At 36.4% G+C, this 21,213-nt stretch overlaps 1 protein-coding gene across 1 annotated transcript; it reads right to left on the reverse strand.

Annotated features, from left to right (window-relative positions):
• Positions 1 to 498: 498 nt before the first annotated feature.
• Positions 499 to 18,089, reverse strand: Sras (Ras converting CAAX endopeptidase Sras). The gene is made up of 7 exons (XM_071683301.1): positions 17,886 to 18,089; positions 16,126 to 16,228; positions 15,704 to 15,854; positions 14,356 to 14,523; positions 12,894 to 12,962; positions 11,306 to 11,368; positions 499 to 8,686 (listed from the first exon to the last, which is right to left on the reverse strand). The coding sequence occupies exons 1-7, from the start codon at positions 17,978 to 17,980 to the stop codon at positions 8,487 to 8,489; spliced, it is 849 nt and encodes a 282-aa protein (XP_071539402.1). The 5' UTR covers positions 17,981 to 18,089; the 3' UTR covers positions 499 to 8,486.
• Between the last annotated feature and the right edge of the window lie 3,124 nt (positions 18,090 to 21,213).

The raw sequence follows: 21,213 nt of genomic DNA on the forward strand, positions 1-21,213 counted from the left end.
ATATTTTGTACTGAAGTTCTGTAGTTATCTAGTAAACTAAGTCTTCCACTGCAGCATCTCACAGTATTCTCTCAAATTAGTAGATCTATCAGATAAGGTCTACATTCACCTTCCCATCATTTCACACAACATACTTGTAAATGCAACTAATCCAATGGCACTTAATACAAGTAGTATGGCTATGGTTTACTGTAGTGTGGCTCTCATATTCAATTATGATTCACAATGAGTGACTCTGATGTTCAATTATGATTTATGGAAACAGTCTTACCTTTAAGAATAAGCAACATAATTATTTTCTGACATTATGATTTATGGAAACAGCCCTACCTTTTAGAATAAGCAACTGAATTAGTTTCTGGGGAGCCGAGCATTCTTCAGAACGAAAGTCCCCTAACTTTGACATCCATCCAAAAAACCATGCTCTTGAGGATTAATTCTACAATGAAATAAAAATTTTAGTTATGATTTAATCAGTTGTGAGAGATAAACAACAAATCATTTCAAATCAACTTTATATTAAGCATTGTATAAATTCCGTTTCATACATAAAAATTCCCTTTTACAGACTAGATTGCATTTTATCAATTCAACATATAAAACACACATTCACTTGTTAGACTTTCAAAATAAAAGCAATGATAAAGACTATGAAAAACATTTGGCAGGTTATGTACTACTTATAAACCCACCTAATGGCACTTAATAATGTGCTTTTGCTACTCGATTAAGGCTCAGTGATGCTGAAGTATAAATTCAACAATGTCACTAAGGCAGTAAAGTTTAACAACAATCTAATGTTTCTGCATAAAATCAATCATTTGTAGTAATTCTTAAGAATACATTAAGGAAATATCAATGCTACACTGTTTTTCACAACCAAAAATGCAAGTCAAACAACACAGCACATAACATAATATTTACTCCATCCAAATCACAATGAATGGAAGGTCTTTCCTGCAAGCAAGAAAGATTTATCAGTCTTTGCACATAGGATAATACTGACTGGGTTTCCACATGTCAAGTGCAGTAGATCAAACCCTAGTTTTCAGTTTCTGCAGCAATCGTCAATGCATGTCAGTCATGTGGCAAAATGAAATGTGTAAACCTTGTGCTTATTTGCCAGACTACTAATATCATATCTACAGTAATGTACAGATATTGTAAAAGTTAACTGAGTAAAAGAATGATCTTGCATGCAAATATGGTATAAACAGAACTACTACAGAAGTCTGTGAGATGACACAAGCAGTTAAAATCATAGCAGGTTACAATCAGCACGATTCCACCTCAACCCACCTACTGTGTATTGTGAACACCATAAAATACTACAAGACCTAACTAGGTCTAATTGTAACAATTTTCGAGAGATAATGTTCACATCCAATTACAAAAGTGAGAGTGGAAAATCTAGTATTGCACAAAGTACATCACTCACTCTGTTCATCCTCTTATACAAAGCAAAAGAAATATCAAACAGAGCAAATAATGCAATTTTGAAAAAATTATAGCAAAAAGCTGAAAAATTTACACAATAAACGCTGCATAATTCTTTTCATGTCCAAAACCTGGTATATGATAACTAAAACATTATACCAGACAAGGAAGGACTATACAAGAAAGATTATCTAATTCTATTTATGTGAGTTGCCACAGACAGAACACAGTAAAAACAAGGTGAAGATGAGGGAAACTTGATACAATCTGTATTCATTACACTGCTTCAATAAGGTGAAACTTGACAAGAAAGAGGACTGAAGCCTTTCAACTATGTACAGAATGACGTACTATGAGAGGCTGTGACCTGTGGTGAAACCAAATAACCTGTCTCTTAGCCTATCCATCAACATGAATTTCATCCCATTAATATGGGATGGACCAAGAACAAAGAGGGATGTACTTTTTCAATACATAAATTTGCAGACCTTCAGTCCCCATCCCAACAAGTTGATAAAGTCAGGGTTACCCAGTTAAACTTAATAGCATTATTCAAATGAAAGTGAAGATTGCCAGCAAAACGTTGTTTCATACAATATATTCATACAATGTGATTTTATTAAGAATGTACTGGTGCTCAAACATACCTGCACATTTTTTTCTGAACCAGAATATAAGGATAAATTGAAATATTTGGTCACAAGATAAGTAAAACTAATTTGTCTCATAACTGTCTGTTACTACACTACTCTACATAAGTACTTTATTAAGAAGCACTGTTTGTATGATAACTACTCATTTCAAAGGAAGGAAAAATTTTTGTAATGTAACATCTCATTCATAATGTTCCCAAATGAGTAATAAGGTATTCTTGGGTCAACAGGCTTGTTTGCTGGTTACCGATGAACATTTTGCACTAACATCTACAAGTGGAATTATGACGTAGTTGTATGGTTCTTGGAATCAAACCATGACCCTTGAGTTTACAATTCAGAGAGTTACTTGGTAAAAGACATGAATTGCTCTGAAAATATATGAGGTCATGATGTTACAATGATGCAAGTAAAACTTTCTAGACTATGTACAGCTACAGTAACAATACAGCTAGCATTAAGCTACAGTGTGAATAACAGATTTTGATGTGATGAGTCTACCAGTGAATCTACTAAAGATATCTTTAAACCAGTTTGTGTATGTCTTTTAATTAGAAGCTGCTACAGCAAATCTCTTGAAACAGTGCCTAATATAAATGTCTGTAAACTGTTCAAACAAGATAAAATTCCACAGGGGTTTAACAAGTTAACAGAATGACTGTAAGGAGTTCATATCAAACTAGCATTTTTGGATTACAGTAAATGCTATGCATGTTCCTGATTATGCTATGTAGTCAGAGGAAAGAATGTTCCATATATACTGCAATAAAATGTAGCTATCAATTTTTTAAAACCTTAGGAAATTCATATTCTATTCAGGTAAGAATACAAAGACATGGCTCACAAAAGAATTCATCATTAGTAAATAATATATTCACTGTGTGGTCCCTTGTGAGATATAATCAGAAGCAGGCTACATGGAAAAACTAGGGCTCATACAAGTTATTATGCGAAACTATTTTACAACTTAGCATATAATCTATGACAAGACTCGTACCCAAATGTGATCCTTGCTAATTTGGGTCCTTAGTAAAAAATTCTGCTTGAATAATTTTGTTATTAATAAAATGATAAGTCAAAAGCCATATATGCACATTTCAAGGGGTGTTGAACAGAAAATTTAATGGACTAATGAAGTAGCAATAATGATGGTCTTAATTACTCAACGATAGGAAACTGAGAAAAATATTCATTAGGGTTCTATAAAACTGGGTCACTGTAAGGAACAAGACTCTCCCCAAAGGATTTGAAAAAAAAAATCAGATCAGGTAACACGAGACTTCCTGGAAAAACAGCTCCATCCAGTTCATATTGAAGAAACATGACTGGTAGAGAATAACTGTCTTACTCAGGTAAAAAATACATGATTCAGTCACTTATTCCTAAACTCCTAAAATAATCCCGCCTCAACCTAGCTGCTAGGCAATTCTTTGCAACAGTGCTCCCTCCCATCCAAATCAATCCCATATCTACCCACCAATCCTAAATAAGAATGAAAAAGCCTACCCCTGCCTGACATTTCAGCTATCTTCACTCAAAGATCCTCCACACTTTAGCAAACACTCAACTGACAAAACCATTCTGCAATGAAGGAAGAGACTGAAGAGAGCTGAGGATAAAACAGCTCACTGGGGAACCCCACTAATTAGTTTTAGAGGTGAAGCCATCACGAGTGATTCTGGCATACTGACTGGCTATGAAATTGGCCATCCACTTTTTGTTACTGCTGTGGAGGGTTGTCTCAGGCCTTTTTTGTGTGGGATGAATTATAGGATGGTGTCAAAGGCAGGAGGGAGGTTGTGGTTGGTTGAATCTATCTAGAATATGTTGTGGTGGTAGAATATTTGGGTGTGAAGCCATACAGTGGGTGTTAGAGTAGGATACACCTTAAGGTTGTGCTACTTCCCATAGCAGGGAAATGCAGACTCCTTTAGAGTGAGAAGTTCCTTGGTTAGACTGCAACCTAGAGGTACAGCCTTGCTAAAGGTGACTTTTCACTCATAAAGTAACCTTGAGCAGGCAGAGTCCAGTAACACCTACCTACCTAAACAGCGCTACCTCGCACACATGAGGGTGGAGGGGGTTGTTATTCCATGTTATTCATGGAGAAGTTTTACCTAACAGAACCCAATTTTACCATTATTGTTACTTCCCTTTGCATGATTTCATTTGTTTAAAAGCTCAGTGATGTATTCCACCTCCTGAATATGGCTCTGATATGTGCATAGCTGCAATATGGCCATGAATAATACATTCATATGAAAATGAAGCAGAGGAAATGTGAAAATGAGAGAAAATTGAATGCAAAAGTCTCCAAGAAATTACAACTTGATATTAAGATTATACATGGCAGTGAATCAATACACATATGCATATGTGAATTCTGGCATATTTGCATAAAATGATAATACAGTAATGTTTGGGTAAACAGGTACATAAAAATGTGGATCGCTTGGAACCTGGACACAGCAGGATCTTTTATTCTTAATTTTTCAGTATTTAAGACAGAAAAAATGTAATTCTATGCTTCAAGTAAGTTTTCCTAGCTCACACTAATATGACAGTATGCTTCTCTTGTGCTGTTTTTCTCAAGCTAAATACACTTGAAACTGAACAAGGATAATAAAAATAATGCAAAAAATAATATATCTTATCTTAAGCTTTTCTTGATATCTGACTGCTGGATTTTGATGTTGTAGCTCTGCTTAGTTTTAGTGAATGAGGTCTGGTCACGAATTCTAGTATCCTCCCCTCTGATAATAATCAACCTTCAAAAAATCCTAGACCTACCTTTCAGTCTTCTGTTACTAGACTACCAATTTCTCACAACTGGATTTTCCATAGAATATGCTTCAAAAGAATCAGAATAAACAGACATATATGCCAAAAGCCCTTCACAAATATCCACTTGCCAAAAGAAACATAACAAGGAAGACAACTCCAATGATTAAAATGAAAACATAAAAGAATAGAAAACTGGACTACTGAAAAACACCAGTTATCCCTTTGCTAAGAAAACTTTTTAACTAATAATAGGGCTCCTGCTCACTGAGGTCAATTAACCAGAAACAATATCCAAATATTCAACAATACATAATAATTACCCATTTGGTAACAAAAGCATCATTTAGACCCAATTTACACTAGAGAAGATATCAAAACAAGTAAAATCAGCATGTATACACACAAAGTATATTACAAATTGATTCTATCCTCTATTTCTGAAAAAGAAATTACATGTCGAAACAGAAACATAATCAATGTGTGTAACTCTTTTCATGTGGCCACCCCTCACCAGGAGTTCCTGGAGGGGACGGGCATCAGAGATATAGACATAATAGACAGAAAGTAACTGCCAATATCCTCTTGGATAAACATAATCATACAAAGATAAGTGCTATTAGAAATGAAAAAACTTATAAGTAGTATATTAGAAAAGCTGCATGATACATCAATAAAAGAAAATTAACTGTTTCTTCTAAGAAAGAGGAGTGTTATTTCAAAAGCTACTGCAAAGAGAATGCTAAAACAGAAAAAAAGATTAGGGTGCATAATAACAAATACCATGTACATCATGGTTACAGGGTCCTGGAAACTGCTAGACTGCACTGCTGAGACTAAACAAAAATTTGACTTTCAACAGGGAGTGACAAAATTAAATCTCAGTCAGTATAAAGACTAAACAATGTCAAATCATACAAATTTTAATAAAATTTAATGAATGTAGATCATGGATTGAAAAGTTGCTCATAGGACACTGCCTCAGAAAAAAAGTTTTTAAATCTTCAAAACTAATTTTTTCCCTCAGTCTGTCCCATTAGCATTTCACACATATCCACATAAAGGAGGAGGGTTCAGAGTATAAACATGAAAACAAACTAAAGAAAAGAGGAGAACCAAACACTTCATTAGTGAATTGGAAGTACTGCATACTGGAGTCCGAGTATGTAATGCTAAGTGATGGACAAATCCATCTTTTGTAGTGAAAGTTGAATAAATCTAAAGATTTCTGAGGAACACTAATTCATCTAAAAAACAAATAAATAGCTTAAATCATGATTCCATATTTGATGAGCTGTTTCTGTAATGATTAGGTGAAATAAGTCAATGAAATGAATAAGTGAAACTACCACTTCACTTCCACTATTCCTGCAAGAACTAGGTGAGTTGCATCTCTGCAACACTACGTAATACTGAGGACAGTCTTATTATGCAAGATGAGATGGTGGGTTGGAACAGATTACATACCAAACATCCATCCACAAATGATTATGGTCCTAGTATTATTACTTCAGAGAGTATAAGTCAGTACGTCAGCTAATGTATCCTTACATATTTGGAGACAGGCATATATAAAAGGCCTCTATGAACCAGTTTACTGAAAAATTTTAAACAGCAATATCATGCTTCAGGAAAACTGATCAAGAGCAAAATTGTCCTCACTGACACTCTTCTGCTATAGGCACTGTGAACAACTAGGAAAAACCATCTTGAAAGAGCACAATATTCCTATCACAATACAATGCTCATCCTTTCCATCCTAAAACTGATAACCTTTTCAAAAGAAAAAAAATAGTATAAGTCAATGACCAAAAACAAGTTTTTACTTCAATTGTCAAGTTTATCAACTTAATGCTCTGAAGGCTCTTCATAGTAAAGTCAAAAATATCTATCAAACTCTAAATCAGAATAAGCATTATTCAGGCATTAAAGAAAGAATGTATAATAGGGCACGTTCTTTTATAAACAGAAACAAGAAAGTAATAAAACTGATGTAAATAACAATAGCAATGATAATAATGAGGAAGGATATTATTGATAATAAATATAAAATAAATAAATAATTCTACTCCTACTAATCTTTTTCATACCTTCATGCTTTGTCCCACCCTAGTGAGGTAGCGTCAGGAACAGACTGAGCCTTTGAGGAAAAATTCTCACTGGGCTCCTTCCTCGATTCCTTCTTTTGGAAAGTAACTATACAGGAAAGGAAGATTTCCAACCTTCCACTCCCATCCCTTTTAGTTGTCTTCTATGACAAGCAGGAAATACTTGGGATAAAAAAATACCAATAATAATCATAGTAATAATAATAAGAAACATCCATAAGTTTTTTCATAATGACTGACATAGGTAAAACTTGGGACAAAGAGGTATCATAGCAGCTAATCCTCGAGGGGCTGGTCTGCACACAAAAACTGTAGGGAGCAGCAGCCAAACGCATGCCAGGGATCCACACTTGGGGGAGGGGACACATGCAGACATCTCATGAGAACAATGGCCAAAATAACACCTAGATAACAGAGAGAAAGCAGCAACACTATAGCATAAGGAAAAGGAAAGATGAAGAGAGGTTGATGCTCTGTGAAGTGCATATAGATAGACACACAGGCTGAAGAAGTTCATTTGATGTTAAAAGCAAGAAGTATTTTCATAGCAACATGATATAAGGCTAAAAACTGTTAAGAATTACATATGATACCATAGAAATTTTTGTCTGACCAAAGAGCCATACATGCTTACCATTAGTAATGAAAAATAAAGGTTAATTGAGTTTGCAAGACTAAATCCTTGCAATACTCAACCCCTATGTGAAGCTGAAAAGTGGAATAAGTGAAGTAACGTGATAAATGGCTAAAAAATTTTGTCTGAGCAAAGTAATGAAAAATAAAGGTTAATTGAGTCTGCACGACAAAATCCTTTCAATACTTAACCCTTTGTGAAGCTGAAGAAGTGTAATAAGAAGTGGTTTTTCTTATGCAGCAATCAAACCAGTATCACAATACTTATTTCAGAAAAATAATAATAGATATATAATAAAATAATGATAATTATCATGTACCCACACTTGTCCAAATGAGACCCACTAAAAATCTTGATGGTTCAGGTGATTCATTTGTCACTAACACAGTGGCCAGCATGACTACCTCTGAGTGACAGTCTCATTATGATTTAAGATACAGACCTCACCCTCTTGTTAATAAAGGATTCAGTAATGCTGAAAAAAGGTCAATATGGATCACTAATCATGACAGTACGTACAGAATACAAAGGAAACATTTCTTCGATTCATGAAGAATATGAATATGTGGCACCTGTCATGAAAACACGAGACATAAGATAAAATGTATTTCTATTATTAAAGTACTGGAGTTCACCAGTTATGGAGACTCTTTTCCCCTTGGCCACCTCCTTAAGGGAGTTCCCAAAGGGAACAGGCATCAGTGATATAGACAGACAGATAGTAGTGGTCAAACACATAAATGTACCAAATATGATTGACTCCACATCATTACAACCATTTCAGGCAAAGGGCAGGATGAAACACTGAATAACTGTTGAGCACTGCACCTGAAGAATTTACTCATAACACAAGGTCTCAGTTTAAAGTTGTCTTCACAAAGTCTGCTGCATATTTCCATAGAAAGAAGGATCAGTGAGAGGAAAAAGTAAGAAATACCATGCTATAAGGCCAATAAAATGACATGCCATCAGTTTACTCCGTTGTGGGTTTGGTGCTTTTAACATTTCCTTAACTTCTGGCAGACCCATGTGGTTGCAAAAGGCATGAACTGCAAATAATGGCAAGAAGTGACCTGCAAAGAAAAAAGTATTCAATATTTCATCAAATATCTAAGGGCAACAACTGCACTAGTTTTTGGCCTATATTCCAACTACCTACATGAAAATATTCATCCCTCTAAAGCTCAAGTTTCAAGAAAGGTAACAATGTAGCAGATTAAAGAATATATTGTACAAATAAGGTGGATGACCCTAATCCAATGTGTAAGAGTTAGCCGTAAACCTGTAAAAACCATGTTTTAATTTTAAACTAGAATCCTTGCCTATGTTCATTTTCATGCAGTACTCTCGAGCAATTGGATAACTCTAGTTGAAGAAGTATACAAGACTAATAAGCCATTGTCAGATTCAAAGCATAACTATGATGTGTTCCCAAAAGTCTGAAAAATCTACTTAAAGCAACACTGCAGCCATAGGACAAATCAAGTCACCTTATGCAGCTGTCTAATATGTTAATGAAAACCCTCCTACCCAACTGTTCTCCAACCAGTTTAGGACCATACAGGTTGTAGGAAGGTGACACAATCTCTAACAGGGATGGTGAGATGGGCAATAAGATGCAGGTAAGTATAAGTGAGGAAATTAGTTTAAAAATTGCTTTCCACAAGCTAAAAGGTAAATTTTTGGGCAAACTTTCATTTGGCCTCATATTCATGTCGTCTTATCAAAGAAATTTGCAGGGTAGGAGGATCTACTCTATTAGAAAATATCTGGTCACCAAAAAACAAATGGCAGGTGACAGGTCGGTCAGGAAAATGGTTAAGTCAAAGGTGAGGTAGACTATAAGAAATGATTAACTATAGTGACAAATCATTAGGGCAAATGTTATTTCAGATGAAGATGTCAAAAGAATTACAGGTGATGGGATACAATGGAAGCATTTTGTATACAACAGAGAGGTAGTGTGAATGAAGAAGGTGATCTTGCTTGAATCAATTTACTGTGCAAATTGAAAAATTTAGTACCTTTATAGGTGTGAATGAATTTGTTTCACTTTAACACAAGGGGCATGGATTTCACATGTCTATGAATGAATTTAGAGTCTGTACATACCTGATACATCCACTGGAATTGGAAACCTAATCCATCTATCTATCTGTCTTGATAAATGGACAAACATAAATAATAAAAAATTCTCTGAATTAAATCCTTAAATGAATTTAACAATATTTACCGTTATCGATTACCCTTTTACTTTGGCAGATAATATACATTAGGAACACCCTGCAAATTTTAAGAGTCCAATATGATGATGAAACATTACCATAATAATGAGGAGTCACACACACACCTAATCGTCAAGGCCTCAATTCCTCAAATTTATAAATGCTGGAACATGAACACCATGTAAAAAGTTTCTTCTACTAAGAACATTTATAATCCTACCATATAACTGTTTTTACTGGCATATCTGTGTGACTCAGCAAGCTGTTACATTTTCAACCACCTGATAGCTGAACTGATGAGAATGTCTCATCCCTCACCTAACTTTTATCTTCTTTAAGTCATCTTAAAGACAGCAGATGTGTTTGGTGTAAGGTAGAATGCAGAGCGAGAAAGGCAAGATGAAAATGTAGGAGGGTTGGAAAGCCTTGCATATGATGAACTGTGAAAAAAGGACAGGAATGGGACTACAGGAGGGTAAAAGTGCAAGAAAAAAAAGGGTAGCTGCTGACTAGTTAATCAGACTATTCTATAATCATATGATCCAAGATGAGGTGCCACAGGACTGGCAAAATGTTCACACAGTGCCCTTATATAAAGGCAAACATTATAGAAATGAATGCACCAAATAACAGGAGTGAACATCCTTTAAAATAAGTGCTTATTGCAGAAATACTCAGCTAAGACTTCAGCTTAAGTTTTAATTTGTGCTAGATAGAAAAGATAAAGATCATGACCTGTCAAAAGGTCAATATATAAGCTTATTCTGCTAGTTCCAGCAGACTTATGCTTATCATATCATTGTTTAGTATGTCCCAATTTACTGTATCATTCAAGATATGCAATATACATCAGCAAAGAACTGAAAACTAACGAAAAAAGCAGCACCTTATCAATGGGTACATTTAGCCTTAACCAGAATGCAGAGACCAGCTTGCCTGAAAATGACTTTCGAGAATATGCCATTGTGTGAAATATGCCAAAGATAGCTGCAAGAGGTCATCATAAGTTACCTGCTGAGTACAGTATTGTTTTTCAATAAATTTTTTAGAATGCCCCTTGGGCGCATAAGATATTTTTTGTGACTATTAAGTGTGACTGTGGCATAATTAGTCATGCAATCTACTCTCTGGCCTAGTGCAACCCAACAGCTCGTGTGGGAACAATTGTACGTGTAAGAAAGTGAATTTGCTTGTTTTTTTTTTTGTTTTTTTTTCATACTATTCGCCATTTCCCGCATTAGCGAGGTAGCGTTAAGAACAGAGGACTGGGCCTTTGAGGGAATATCCTCATATGGCCCCCTTCTCTGTTCCTTCTTTTGGAAAATTTAAATTTGGAAAATTTGCTTGTAAGTGCAAATAAACCTAAGAACTGTGATGCTAGAAACTTCTGAAAAAATATAGTGAAGGTATAGTAAACATTTGAAATATTTTACATTATAAATGATAAAAGTCAAATGAGAATCATACCTGTTCTAATGAAGAGAAAGGCAGAATAGAAGCCAAATACTGACGTATAGAGGAACTGAAAACCTGCAGAGAAAACAAATGAGATATTATTCGACCTGAAACAAATTATATATCACAAAACAAAAGTGAAAAGGAATGAGGTGGAACCCCACAAGTGTAAAATTTCCTTCCCATATATTCACAAAAGTAACCACACACAAGCATACCAGTAACCAAAGTGTCCACAAAAGTGTGTGACTAGGATTGTGACTCTGTGGGAGAAGAGAGCAAATGGTATAAATTTATCCTGTCAAAGGCCTCAGTAATGAACAAAGGTACTCAATTATGCCAAGTCTTGAGTGAAACATAAAAAAGGCTTATGAAGCAGATGAACATGGAGTTAAAATGAAGAGTAATCTACAATCTGAAAGTTTTTGAGGTGGAAATTCTACTCTTTCAAAATGGGACAGGTCACAGCACTTAGGAAAATCAGGGAAAGGTCACTGTTTTAACTCCAGAACGACATTGTGGGAATCTCACTATGCATTCAAAAAGTACACCACATCCTTCAGGCAGTCTCAAAGATTTAGGTCAGTAATATTAGTGAAATTTTGTTCTAGGATAATGATAGGCAGTTAAGTATAAAATGCTTTGTGCTAATGATAGGCAGTTAGATATAAAATGCTTTGTGCTAATGATAGGCAGTATAAATGCTCTGTGTCTTCAGTGGGATGGTAAAAGCATAAGCAGGGAAGGTCTTGAGAGTGGTCTTGTGTTAGTATTTTCATGGTAATAAGTGGTGGCCAGTTCTGAAGCATGGCAGTGTGAGACTTGTTTATAGTGATATTATGGTTTATGAAGGGTTTTCCTCAAAGGGGATGTGTTGATAACTGTGTGAAAGGGGTGACTGTATAGTGTTTGTTGGACAAAGTACATGTGAATATTTTCTGTTGCACTAGCACTACCGCTGATAGGGAAGGTTTGGCTGTATAGGTGTATGAAGAATTAGTCTTACTTTACTACATTAACCCTATCCCCACACATGAAGCACTTCTTACCCATTCTAATGACATCCCTTCTCCTAGAAAGCAAACAACATACTCACGAGATATGACCCATAATCCATCCACACAGCTACCTCATCCCTAAACAGAAGTCAAAAACTAATTAATAAAATTCAACCAGAAACACATCCAGAAACAACTACCCACCTAACATTCACTGCCACAGTTAAAAACAATTCAATTACAACCCTTGCAGAAATCTTTTGCAACAAACCCCAGCAACATATCAGACTTTCATGCGAAACACTTGGCTCAGTTGCAATCCAAGCAGTTATAGATATCTTCAGCCACTCCTGATTACACTATAAAATTCCTAATATCTGGCATCTTGTAAGCATAACAACAGTCCTAAAACCCTCTAAGCCAGCAAAGTCCCCTTCCTCCTATCCCTATATATCACTTCTGTCTTCAGGATCCAAACTCTTTGAAAAACTGATCAAGATATTCCATTTTCACTGACTACAACATTGCTTCATACAACTCCACCACCATACTACAATTCCTTTACCACCATACATAAACTCATGTACCCTATGAATACTTACTGGATATGAGTATAACAGCTGGAAGATCTGTTCCTACTCGTAGACGGTCAACTGCATGGTGAAGATGGGCTGCAGGAAAAAAAAAAATAACGTTGAATGTCTCCTAGAGTACTGGTAGTACACTTTTATATGCTTTGCATTCCAGAGTATGAAATGGGAATTACTCTAAAGGAAAGCTGGGAGTCAGCAGGGGCATTAGTCCATCCCCCTACCCTTCCCCAACCACCGGCAAGCAAGTCATTTCCGATGGATACCCATGCCAGTGCACCATGGAACTCATGGTTTTCAAGGACTGAAGATAAACAACTCTAGGGCAGCTGCTGCCTTTGTAAAATACAGTTTTCTCCCATTTGCTTGATCTAGTCATAAATTAGTAACCTTCTAGGAAAATAAGACAAATACCAGACTTCATTCCTCAGAAATCCAAAAGAATGGCAACATGGCCTCTGAGATACCAGACATCTACCTTTACATAAAAGAATGAAGTTCCTGAAACTTCCCATCTTGTAAAAATAACCATTCAGTGCTTTAGTAAAGATTATTAGTGTCCTAAAGACAAACATTATTTCTAAGAATTACAGAGCTAATGTAAGTACACCAACACAGACAAAATGAGCATGTAATAATACTTTACTGCACATCACGCTGGCATATTCCATTAGTATGGCAAAATGGTGTGAAGTTTTTATAGTTAAGAATGTGTTTTTTATTCTTAAACTTCTACATTGAAAAAAAAGATTAATGAAAACAGTGCTTTTGAGTGTGTCTTTGTAAAATCATGAATGGTTAAAATGGGTCTCTAATTCAAGTATCTTACAATCATCCTTTGTAAAGAAAAAAATTTAGGCTCAGATATATAAAAGAAAGAAAGACAAGTTGTTGTTACTCTGAGAAAGGCCATGGCAGTAAAACTGTGATTTTGTTGATGTAGTTTAGTCAGTTAGAAGGTCTAAAAGAACATACTTTCATGTATGGATGTGTAAGGATAGTCTAGTCAAATGAAAAGGACGGCTGTATAGAGGAAGAACTGAGTATACAAACTGTCTTAGATGAATAAACTGAGGAAATAGGTGGTAATAAAAGTGTGAACAAGGAAAAGTGCCTGCAGGTGTGCAAAGGCAGCGAATGAAGGAAACAGCATGAGTTCCTTTGCCTGACAGTGGGAAAACATATATTGGATTTAAATAGAAAGGTATGCAATAAAACAGTAACTTTATCAGTTGATTTTAAAGCAATGTATGCAATAAAATAGTAACCTATCAGTTGATTTTAAAGCAATTACCATACACTAGTAAATGGTAACAGTCATTTATATGAGGAAGGGGGACAGGAGGCTAAACGGAGAAGCTTTATTTCAGGACTTATCATTTTCTATCTCTTATAGTAATGCTTCCATAAGCAACTAATATCAACCAATACAATTCCATATTGTGACAAACTCATTTAAAATAATATGACCTACCAACACCAAAGAACAGAGGAGCTATAAAGATAGCTTTTCCTGGAGATACACACTGCATAAGGATTGGCAGCATACAGGCACGAAAGGTGAATTCCTCAGAAAATGGAGCAACTACTTGATTACGCCACCAGATTGGATTTTGTGCAGTATTATACCAATACAGTGGATCTGAAATTTAGAGGTTTATGATACTTATCAACTACTAATGGTGCATGTCATATGATGAAAATGTGACAAATGCATTAACCATTACAATATGAAACCACATACCCCTATCCTTGACAACATCCCACAGACCTTTCCATGGTTTCCCCTGGCAACTTCACGTCCTGCTTCAGCCCACTGACAGTATATCTCCTGTATACCACATCACTCCAATTTACTCTATTCAGCGCATGCCTTTTACCCTTCTGCATGTTCAGGCCCCAAGAACTTAAAATATCTCTCACTCCATCCTTCCACTTCCAATTTGGTCTCCCCATTCTTCCTGACCTCTCCACTTATGACACATACATCATCTCTGTCAACCTAACTCATTCTCTCCATACATCCAAACTATTTAAGCAAAACTTCTTCAGTTTCCTTAACCATACTCTTCTTGTTACCACAACTCTCTTACTCCTACCTTTTTATCATTCATTCAACCATGCTACCTCACACCACATACTGTCCTCAAGCAATTTATTATCAACACACACACACACATATACGTCTTCCATAAATGTTCGCTGTTTTCCACATCAGCAAGGTAGCACTGGGAACAGACAAAAAAGGCTGCATTTGCTCATATCCATTCTCTAGTTGTCATGTGTAATGCACCAAAACAACAGCTCCCTATCCACAAACTGGCCTCACAGACTTTTCCATGGCTTCCTCTGGCTACCTCACAAACCCTTGTTCAGTTCCAACCTGGGACATCCACTTGGTCTGAAATGGAAGCACCTACTTAATAACCTTATTCTTATTCACATCATTTCTTGAACAACAAGAACAGTGGGTCACCTGTAAACCAACAGCCTCATCTAGAATTGGAACACTAGTAGGCCCATGGGCAATTCACAGTCAACAACTCCACTGAGGTATCTACTTCAAATCATAGCACATTAATTACTAGATCTTTTGCAACCATAAATGTTCAGTAAGACTTGCAGACAGCAGATAATACAAGTTGTGATACCTGAATAGAGCAGCAAATTGAACTGCCTAATAAGCTTTATTACTGCAGATTTAATAGTACAAAGACAAAATAAAAAGACAGAATCACATCAAGATAAAATGTCAATAAAATCTTAATCAAAATGAAGTTTCATCCACAGCTTAAAATACATTAACATCTACCAGGACCCACCTAAATACATGCGAAGTGTGTAACTGACAGGCACTGAGAGATGTGACTGGATGAGGGGACCCAGAAACAGTATGGATGTGAGGATCATTGGCAGTACTAATGCAGGGAGGAGTCCCTCCCATCTCAAGCCTAACTGTGACAAAAGTGTCACCTGTAAAAGAAACAGACAATATATTCAGAACTGAGTCTAACTTATCACTTATTACTTAGCACATAAATCTGGATACCGACAAGATATCAATTTTGTTTCTTTCAATAATAGCATAAATACTTATAAAAATTCATTGTTATTCCATTGCCACAAGAATTGTAAAAGAAAGGGGGTTATAAGAAATATAAGTTATATCCTAAAATATCTATATGAAGACTAATAATATAAAACAAAAAAAAATCTGCAGAAAGTACAGACAGAATTAACTTACCTCCTGCGAGTCTTTACTTCCAAACCAAATGACAAAAAATGGAGATATAATTGTCATGAAGAAAACACTGATGCACCGCTTCTTAATTGTTGATGGATGGTCTCTGGTAACAGAATCAAGTATTGTGAATATGCCATCAAGAATAAATGCAATACTATCAATCTATCATATTCAACTCATTTTCAGTTGACACTGGTTACATCAAAAGAATTTTTGCTGCTAAGTTCACTTACACATATCCTGAAGTTATGTTCAATGTGCTACAATGAACAAATGTTTTCACACACTATGAGCATTCCTCATTTCTTACTCTACAACAAGTTGTTTTGCCATGCAAGAAAAACATCTACATTCACACCTCTAAACTCAAACCCAAAATCCTACACCATGCACAATTAGAATTAATTTCTTGTCATCCTCCTCTGGAATACATTCAGTTCAAAATAATTTCCTCACTACGTCTGTCACCCTCTTTGATCTCCATTTTTTCTTCTTGCAGTTCTAGCCATAAAACCATAGATTTTCTTCAACAATTTCCCTTGGCCATATATCCATTATGGTTCTACCACTTTAAGAGGCCTTCATCTAAGGGTCTTTCCTAGGAGTTCTATCTGTTTTATCTATATCGTTGATGCCCATTCCCTCTGGGAACTCCCATCAAAGGGGTAACCACAGCAAAAGAGTCTCCACTTGTGCCTCCCTTGAATTTCTTCCCAAAGTAACACTATGTCTCTCAATACTATATTCTTTAATAATTCTCTTGATTCCATCTTTAGTACAGATTATAAATCATCCATCTCTACACCTACTGTAACTAGTCCCAGAAATCTTTGGTTATATGCTCATACAATGGAGTTTGGGCAACCTTATTCCGCAAACTACAATTTTTGTCCACTTACAATAGCCCTTTGTGCATGTCCATTTCTTCTGTCCTGCATAACTCTACAATATTCCAACCATAAGCTTTCCTGCTACCATCTTCAGTGATTATCACTCCTTAATACAGAATTCAAAAATTAAAAAATAATACAAAAAATTTTCACTGAAGCTGATATTACATGACAAATGCTTACCTCTTTTAACAAAGCAGAATTCTATTCTTACATTTATTTTCAGCATCCTACCCCTAAACAAATAATCAAACTGTTCTACTGTTCTAACCAGTTCTTCCTCAGGTGCAGCAGTCTGTGAGCAATTCGTTAATTTTACTGGATGGCTAAACTGAATGCATATCATGATGCCACTTTGAATACACCATTACATTTATCTGATGGTGAAAATTGCAAAACATTATAAACCCTGGTGAATCCTAATAAATCAAATAGGAATGCTGTTATCATCAGAATGTTCTCAACATGGAAATTACAAAAAATACAACGGAAGAAACTCCAAAAAAAACTTGATTAGTTGGCTTGTCTCCTACTGTATTTCGCTAACACTACGGCAATTTTCTAAAATTCCTGTAAATGAGCTGCGTTCCCTTATTCACGAAATTTAGGGACATCTTTCTTTTTTAGACTTTTGAAATATGCCTAAGGGGACATGAGTACTGTGAATTTTTACCCATTTAACACCATAAGGCTCATTGATTAACGAAAAGGTGGTAAAATCTAGTAAGCAAACCCCTAAAAAGGGAATCACTATAAGCCTCGCGTATATGCATAAGCTCCACCTTTATATAATTAGTGATAGTATAGGAATGCAACCTGATAAGAGACCTATTATTAACTCCTGTCGGACCAATACACAAGCTTTCTCACCTTCCCTGAGTTGCATTCCACACGTATAAGCTTCCAACATAGAGAACAGATAAAAGAAAACAGGCGAATACTTCTTTTAGACACAAGCTAATCATACTAGACACGCGATAGCCGGAACCAAGTCTCCCGTGATCCACTTTGAGTTTGTTTACAAAAGTGATCGCTTACGGAACGAAACACACTACACAACCTGTCCCATCTTCTGTGTCTCGTTGCTGCTACAACTTTTATAGTTTTCGCTCTCGACTGAAAAGCAAAAGTGGGTGTCAGGGAGTAAAGTTAGAGAGACGCAGGCTCAAGTGAGCCTGTATCGAAGCAGTTGTCATATTTTCATATTTCTCTTTCCTGTACAGGTTGCTGTCTTCCTTTTCTGATTCAGATACACGCGGATTGCTTGAATTGATTACGACCTTTCCATCTGTCTTGTAGCACAAGACAAAACATAATAACTCTAATCATCATTCTATATTTCAAGTTCCCTTTATCCCTGGGAGAGGGATTCCCATGTATCTCCTGCCTTTTGTAAGAGGAACGGGAGCAGTTGGATGGAAAGTTGGACACCTCCCTTTTCTTGTATTGTCAGATTCCAATATAAGGGACAGAAGAGCCGTGCGAAAATGGTTTTCCCAAGGCTCAGGCTGGGATGTCTGAATGTGCGTGGGAGTAACAAGAATGAGTAAGGTAAAATGGGCGTTATGTTTGAAGAGAGGAGTCTGGATGTTTTGGCTCTAAGCGAAACTAAGCTCAAGGAAAAGGGGAATAATGGTTTCAGAATGTCCGAGGTGTACAGCCTAGGACTGGTGTGAAGACAATTGCGAAGGAGGCTGACGTTTCTCATGTGCGAGGAGCTTAGCGAAAATGTTAACGAGTATCAGGGCGAGTTCAAAACTGATGAAGGTGTGAATAAAAACAGGTTATAGGAGGTGGGCGACTGTCATTGCCAACTCACCTGGTTGCATCACCTTATGTTTATGTATTTTCTTAATCACTTGTTTCTATGATTTTTCTTTTTTTTCTTTTTTGTCCTGCCTCTACAACAGAGTATGCTGGACATACTCTGCGCCTGTCTGTCGACACGTTCTTGTTACCTGGATAACTCAAGATCAACACATGATACACATTTCATACTCGAAAAACCCAAACCTTCCCTGAGTAGCAACTATTGATTGGTATTTTATACCAGTTCTTTAACCGCGGAAGCAATTCCTCGTCGATGACACAGACAACACAAGAAAAGATGTCTCAAAAATAATCTTTACTGATCATTTATCAGACAAATAGAACAAACCAGATCCAGCATGTATGATATACATGAAAAATTACATGAACCACCTGACTGTCTAACTCAAGTATTAATGATTGAGTTTACCAGCATTGTTACCCGTGAGGGATAAATGCCAAGACAACTAAGAGAGAAAGACACCCTCACAGTATTTGAAAGATAAAAAGGCTTAAATCGTAGCAATATGGAAAAAAATATGATAAAGAAAACTAAACTATGTCATCTGTCGCGGTAATAACCTTCAACGCGTAGGGATATAATGCAACAAATCCTCGGACGTTCACCTCGGTAATCATACTATGTTCTGTCAGCCCACAAATGTTTTATGTATTTCAGCTGAGACAGCACGAGAGCCGCTCTAGTCAAGACATTCCCAATAACGCTTCTCTCTCTCTCTCTCTCTCTCTCTCTATATATATATATATATATATTCTTTCTCCCCTATCCCTGGGGATAGGGGAGAAAGAATACTTCCCACGTATTCCCTGCGTGTCGTAGAAGGCGACTAAAAGGAGAGGGAGCGGGTGGCTGGAAATCCTCCCCTCTCGTTTTTTTTTTTTTTTTTTTCCAAAGGAAGGAACAGAGAGGGGGGCCAGGTGAGGATATTCCCACTAAGGCCCAGTCCTCTGTTGATAACGCTACCTCGCTAATGCGGGAAATGGCAAATAGTACGAAAGAAAAGATATATATATATATATATATATATATATATATATATATATCATGGCCTAAGAGATGAACAACTGGGTTGATGCTGCGGACAAACCAGGATTCGAACTTATGTGGGCTCGACCGATGGGGGAGCATAGAAAATTACCACACGAACAGCCGCCATCCACACACAAAAGAAATAATATTTCACTTACACACCTTTTTTTTACCTACATATATTCTATGTCGACACACTAGGCCGTTCACCTTTGCACGTCTAACTTTAGCATGATGTTTCTACACGTGTATTTGTGTGTTTGGAACAAACACAAATGATGTAGCCCTCTTATCTAGGCATTCATCTCTTAAAAACGTCAACAATAGTAATCTACTGTGTAATAACCGGAGAACTTATCATAATGTGGGTCTGAAAAGCGGAAACGTGTAATGCAGTATGACAGCAAAGGTCAACAAACCTTTCAATCTTTTCATTTATCTATTAGTGTGGCGACATGGCATAGAGGGGCTACCCTAAAGCTGTATCAGTGTTACACAGTTTTTCAGAGATATGGTTGGTTAGTTGCCCGTCACGCCATCACCAAAGACTATATAAACTTAGTCTTTGCTCCATCATGAAGGATGGCAAGTTATACATACCAACATTAACAGCTTTGATGTATCATAGAACATGCTTGGAGTGATACTACTCCTTTGAAAGGGTCCTGGAGTTACTGAAGAACTTTTGAAAGTTTCTTCACTTCCAGGACAGCGTTGTTTCCAGTGGCAGGAAAATTATTGACTCCTTGAGCTGAGAAATTTTTAGACGAGAGTACCGTACTTCCGATGATAAAACTTTGCTATAAAAAGGACTATTCATTATAGATTGTATTCGCGTTGTTACCCTAGGAGCAGTTTCTCTGACAAGAGTCCTATTGTTACCCAGGACCTACATCTAATGGCTCCTGCAGACCAAACTGCGGTACTTCCAATAGCAGGGAATTGTAGATTCCTTTAGAGAGAAAATTTCTTTCTTTGACGAGATTGTATTCCCAGTGATACAGCTTTGCTAAGCCGGCGGAGTCTGGTAACACCACGCCCTCTCTAAGGCTCAATCCTCTATTCTTAACGTTACCTCGCTAACGTGAGAAACGGTGAATATGCATGATATATATATATATATATATATATATATATATATATATATATATATATATATATATATTATCCCTGGGGATAGGGGATTAAGAATACTTCCCACGTATTCCCTGCGTGTTGTAGATGGCGACTAAAAGGGGAGGGAGCGGGGGGCTGGAAATCCTCCCCTCTCGTTTTTTTTTTTTTTTCAATTTTCCAAAGAAGGAACAGAGGGGGCCAGGTGAGGATATTCCAAAAAAG

The sequence above is a fragment of the Panulirus ornatus genome, chromosome 36 (assembly GCF_036320965.1).
Source record: "Panulirus ornatus isolate Po-2019 chromosome 36, ASM3632096v1, whole genome shotgun sequence".
Taxonomy (NCBI): domain Eukaryota; kingdom Metazoa; phylum Arthropoda; class Malacostraca; order Decapoda; family Palinuridae; genus Panulirus; species Panulirus ornatus.